The sequence below is a fragment of the Trichechus manatus genome, unplaced genomic scaffold (assembly GCF_000243295.1).
Source record: "Trichechus manatus latirostris isolate Lorelei unplaced genomic scaffold, TriManLat1.0 scaffold00249, whole genome shotgun sequence".
Taxonomy (NCBI): domain Eukaryota; kingdom Metazoa; phylum Chordata; class Mammalia; order Sirenia; family Trichechidae; genus Trichechus; species Trichechus manatus.
The window spans coordinates 1,863,461-1,868,987 of NW_004444185.1; the positions used below are offsets into that span (position 1 = coordinate 1,863,461).

General features: G+C 40.8%; 1 protein-coding gene and 1 pseudogene across 1 annotated transcript in view; both read left to right on the top strand.

Annotated features, from left to right (window-relative positions):
- LOC111819029 (nucleolin-like) overlaps positions 1 to 4,252 on the top strand; it is a 12,102-nt gene extending 7,850 nt beyond the window's left edge. The window contains exon 5 of the mRNA XM_023724512.1: positions 3,721 to 4,252. Within this exon, the coding sequence (XP_023580280.1) occupies positions 3,721 to 3,953 (233 nt within the window). The 3' untranslated portion in view covers positions 3,954 to 4,252. The remainder of the gene's footprint in view (positions 1 to 3,720) is intronic.
- The window catches only part of LOC111819028 (general transcription factor II-I repeat domain-containing protein 2-like), a 12,119-nt pseudogene continuing 10,316 nt past the window's right edge, over positions 3,725 to 5,527 (top strand).

Sequence of the window (5,527 nt, forward strand, 5' to 3'; positions counted from 1 at the left end):
AACTTTTTCATGGGTTTTTACAATAGAGGTCTCATACAATATTTGTCCTTTTGTGATTGACTTACTTCACTCAGCATAGTGTCCTCCAGTTTCATCCATGTTATGAGATGGCTTCACAGATTCATCATTGTTCTTTCTCGTTGCATAGTTCTGCTGTATATTTAAATGATTAAAAACGAGATTCACATAATAACTTTTTAAAACAAAAATTCAAGTACTTGTAAGCTCCAGCTTTGTTTTCTGTAGCTTTTGGTTAAACTTTGTCCCTCGTTAAGCAGGAAAGCTAATCAAGACCCCAGTTGGTGAACTCGCTCTGGCTCTTAGTCCTCGCTGGAGAACAGGGTTTTTCGGCACTGTTGGCACTTAAGACTGGATAAGTTTTGTTGTAAGGCTGTCCTCTGGATTATAGGATCTTCAGCAGCATCCCTGGACTCTATCCCCTAGATGCCAGTGGCACTCCCCATTTGTGACAACCAAAATGTCTCCAGACATGGCCCAGTGTCTCCTGGGGGGAAGAGTTGCCCCCAGCTGGGAACCACTGCTCTGCAGTCACCTGGTGCACAGATGCTGCCCGTTTGTGGAGCCTTGGTTCTCAGATGTGAATTCAGCAGCTGCTTTTGATTGAACGCTGGTTCCCACACTCACGTCCAGAGCCATCGGCCAACCAGAAGGCATATGGCTCTAGATCTGTTCTGTGTTTTCTTCTGCATCTCTAGGAAATTTGGCTACGTGAACTTTAAAGCTGCTGAAGACCAGGAAAAAGCCCTGGAACTTAGTGATACAAAGGTCCTTGGCTATGAAATTCAATTAAAGAAACCAGAGGGCGAGGAGACAAAGAAAGGTGTGCATGCAGGTCATCTGCTCACAGATACCTATGCGTCTAGAAGTGTTTTGGTTTCCTAGTGCTACTGTAAACCCTGTAGGGCACTTCTACTCTGTCCTATAGGGTCGCTGTGAGTTGGAATCGACTCCAAGGCAATGGGTTTTAGTGCTGCTATAACAGAAATGCCACAGGTGGGTAGCTTTAAGGAATAGACATTTATTTGCTCACAGTTGAGGAGGCTGGAAGTCCAAATTCAGGGTGCCAGCTCTAGGGGAAGGCTTTCTCTGTCCACTCTGGGGAAAGGTCTTTGTCTCTTTTCAGCTTCTGTTCCTTGGTTCCTTGGTGGATCTTCATGTGGAGTTTGTCTTCCCTTCAGTTTGTGCTCCCTTCTCTGTGCCTAACCTGCTCTTTTTATATCTCAGAAGTGATTGGTTGAAGACACACCATAAGTTGATTTGTCCTCATTCAAATAACTAAGAAAACTCTGTTCTCATGGGATTACATCCATAGGTATACCTGTTGCCACCAAGTGGATTCTGACTCATACCAACCCTATGAGACAGAGTAGAACTACTCTGTTTTTTGTTTTTGGGAGGACACAATTCAGTGCACAGCAGGCAGGAAAGAAATATCACGTTCTTCCTTACTCAGTGCAAGTATTCCTCGGTTTCCAACAGGTAATCTCCAGCTTCCACAGTATGAGCTTTATCCACCTTTCTTTCATGCCCTGGGCTCCAGCTGCACAGTCAACTTTCTTTGTCATATGTTCTTTCCAGGACACATTCCTTGGCTACCTGTATCCCATCGTTTGGGTCTGAGCTTAAATGTCACTTAGATCAGAGAGGTTTTCCCTTACCCCCTAGTCTAGTTTAAGTCTTCTGTACCATTGTTGTTGTTACGGTCATCAAGTCTGTTTTGTCAAGTCGGTTCCAACTCCTAGCAACCCTGTATACAACAAAAGGAAACACTGCCGGGTCGTATCCAACTGTAGTTGCTATGTTTGAGCCCATTGTTGCAGCCACTCTGTCAGTCCATCTCGTTGAGGGCCTTCCTCTTTTTTGATGACCCTCTACCAAGCATGATGTCGTTCTCCAGGGACTGGCCCTCCTGGTAACATCTCCAAAGTATGTAAGAGGAAGTCTCACCATTCTCGCTTCTGAGGAGCTTTCTGGCTGTACTTCTTCCAAGACAGATTTGTTCGTTCTTCTGGCAGTCTGTGGTACATTGAATATTCTTTGCCAACACCATAATTCAAATGCATCACTTCTTCTTCTGTCTTCTTTATTCATTGTCCAGCTTTTGCATGCATATGAGGTGCTTGAAAATATCATGGCTTGGGTCAGGTGTACCTTAGTCCTCAAAGTGACATCTTTGCCTTCAAACACTTTAAAGAGGTCTTTTGTGGCAGATTTGTCCAGTGCAATATGTTGTTCGATTTCTTGACTGCTGGATGTTGATTGTGGCATTAATTTTCAGGTAAAATGAAATCCTTAACAACTTCAATCTTTTCTTTGCTTATCATGATGTTGTTTATTTGTCCAGTTGTGAGGATTTTTGCTTTCTTTATGTTGAGGTATAATCCATACTGAAGGCTGTAGTCTTTGATGCTCATCAGTAAGTGCTTCAAGTCCTCTTCACTTTCAGCAAGCAAAGTCCTGTCATCTGCATATCGCAGGTTATTAATGAGTTTCCTCTAATCCCAGTTCCGAGTTCTTCATATAGTCCAGCTTCTCTGATGATTTGCTCAACATACAGTTCGAGTAAGTATGGTGAAAGGTTACAACCCTGATGCACACCTTTCCTGATTTTAAACCACACCATATTCCTTTGTTCTGTTCGAACACTGCCTCTTGGCCTATGTACAAGTTCCAAACGAGCACAATTAAGTTTTCTGGAATTCCTATTCTTTGCAATGTTATCAATAATTTGTTATAATCCACACAGTCGAATGCCTTTGCATAGTCAATAAAACACAGGTAAACAAACATCTTTCTGATAGTCTCTGCTTTCAGCCAAGATCCGTCTGACATCAGCAGTGATATCCCTGGTTCCACATCCTTTTCTGAATCTGGCTTGAATTTCTGGCAGTTCTTCTCTACTGTAGTTTCTCATTTCCCCTTTGATTTTTCCTTCCTGGCACTTACTGCAATTTGTGATTATGTGATTCGTTGTTTAATAGCCTTTCCCTAACAAGACCCCATTCCCAAGAGCAGAGGCCCAGTGTGTATTTTCACAGCAAGCCCCTAGCACAGGCCCTGGCACTGAGTAGGTATTCAGATATTGGTCAAATGAATGACTGTGTACTGTTTGTTTCCGCTCAGCAACTCTATTTTTTTCTGTCTTACAGGACTTTTTTTAAAAATTATTTTTTTGTTTTGTTGAAAATATACACAGCAAAACACACTCCAGTTTGACAATTTCTACATGTACGATTCAGTGACATTGATAACATTCTTCAAGTTGTACAACCATTCTTGCCCTCCTTTCCTGAATTTTTACTCCCCGATTAACATAAACTCACTGCTTCCTAAGTTCCCTATCTACTCTTTCGAGTTGCTGTTGTCAGTTTGATCCCATCTATAGATCTATTTATATGATCACATATAGATAGATCTTAAACCAAACAGTCATTTGGTTTAAAGAAGATTTCAGGGAACACTTTTGGTTTAAGGTTCAAAGATAATCTCAGGGCAGTAGTTTAGGGGGTTTATCTAGCTTCAGTGGCTCCTGAAAGTCTGGATCCCATGAGAATTTGAAATTCTGTTCCACATATTCTTCCTTTTGATCAGGATTCTTCTATAGAATCTTTGATCAAAACATTCAGTAATTGTTTAGGGTACTCTTGATGCTCATTAGATCTGAACCCAGACCAAAATTATTATTTTGTGTTTCTCTAGATCGAGATGCCAGGACACTTTTGATCAAGAACCTGCCTGATAAAGTCACTCAGCATGCATTAAAAGAAGTATTTGAGGATGCTTTTCAAGTCAGATTAGTGAGCAAGGCTGGGATGAGTAAAAGGTATGTTTTGTACCTCGTACTGAAAAAGAATATATGTCTGCTGGACTCAAGCATAATGGAATTTCGTTACATTCTCCTGAATCACTTATGCCTGATTTTAGAGAAATAAGTTGTTATACAACATTTCTACCAGCAGGCATATAAAAAGCTGAAGGAGGCACTGCAGGTGGACTGCCAAAGGCTTCAGAAAGCTTTAGTGGTGTCATAGAGAGATGAAAACTTACTCTGCTGTCAAGTATAAGATTGCAGATTGGAAGAATTCAGTCATAGATTATCTCTTTTCCTCCCTCTCCTGGGCTGACTCGAATAAAAACAACACATATACTTGGAGAGGTACCAAAGAATAACAGTGGATTAGATTGTTAGGATCGTGTTGTAACTAATTAATGAAACACTGTCAGTATGTATTGAGGGTTTGGTAAACAAACCAGGAAACAGTTGGAGGTGGAGCCATTTCTAACTCATGGCAACTCCATGTGTGTCAGAGTAGAACTGTGCTCCACAGAGTTTTCAGTGTATGATTTTTTTAGAAGTAGATCACCAGGCCTGTCTTCTGAGGTACCTGGGTGGGCTCAAAATGACAACTTTTTAATTAGCAGCTAAGCGCTTAACCACTTGTGCTACCCACGGTAAGAGAATAAATATAGTGAAATTAGAGAATATGAAGTAGAATGGCTTTTGAAGGAAATCTCAGTGAGGGGAAAATTGCATATTGGAATTGCAGATATAGTTTAGCTAAATTTGTTAGTATAGGTGAAATCTAACATAACCTACACCAGTATGCTCTAATTAACATACCTGTTGCCGTTGAGTCAATTCCAACTCATAGTGACCTTATAGGACACAGTAGAACTGCCCTGTGGGGTTTACAAGACTGTAAATCTTCATGGAAGTGGACTGCCACATCTTATTCCTGCGGAGCAGCTGGTGGGTTCAAACTGCTGACCTTTGGTTAACAACCCAGTGCTTAACCACTGCGCCACCAGGGCTCCTCTAATTAGCATAATCTCTAGAAAAGAATCCTGCAGATCTAAAAAGCATAAGGTAAACAACTATAGGTATTGACCTGGAAAGCTACATAGATACAGGAAGAAAGTGTGAGAGGATAATTCCAAATTGTTAGCAGTGCTCACCATGAGGAGATTTGGAGGCACATTGCTGTGCTTGCAGTCAGCAACACCAGGAAGCAGCAAAACCACAAATCCTGCCCAAAACCGTATGATTTCTCTAACTTTATTTAATTAAGTTTTAATGAAATATAATTAAATCTTTAGAATCACCCCTTCACATAAAAGAGTTACTGCAGAGGGGTGGAAGGAGAAACCAGGGAATCCCTGGCCATATAAAATAAAGCGTAGCACTTAAACCATCAGAAACAAGGAGTGTGGCACATTGTCTTCAGGAGTCTCCTTCCTGGCTAGATCCTAACTCCATATCTTTCATCAGAATTGATTAGAGGTTCATGAGAGATTTACATGTAAAATATTAAACCATAATTTCTAGAGGAAGACATGGAGAACATTTTTTTTTTTTTTAATAATCTGCCAAGTGGGGGAGGACTTTCTAAATATGACTTAAACTCTGGCAGTCCTAAAAGAGGAGGTTGATAAATTTGACCACAAAAGTATAAAAATACTTCTATTTGGAAAAAAAAAGTTCCCGGAAGCAGAGTCAAAAGACAAG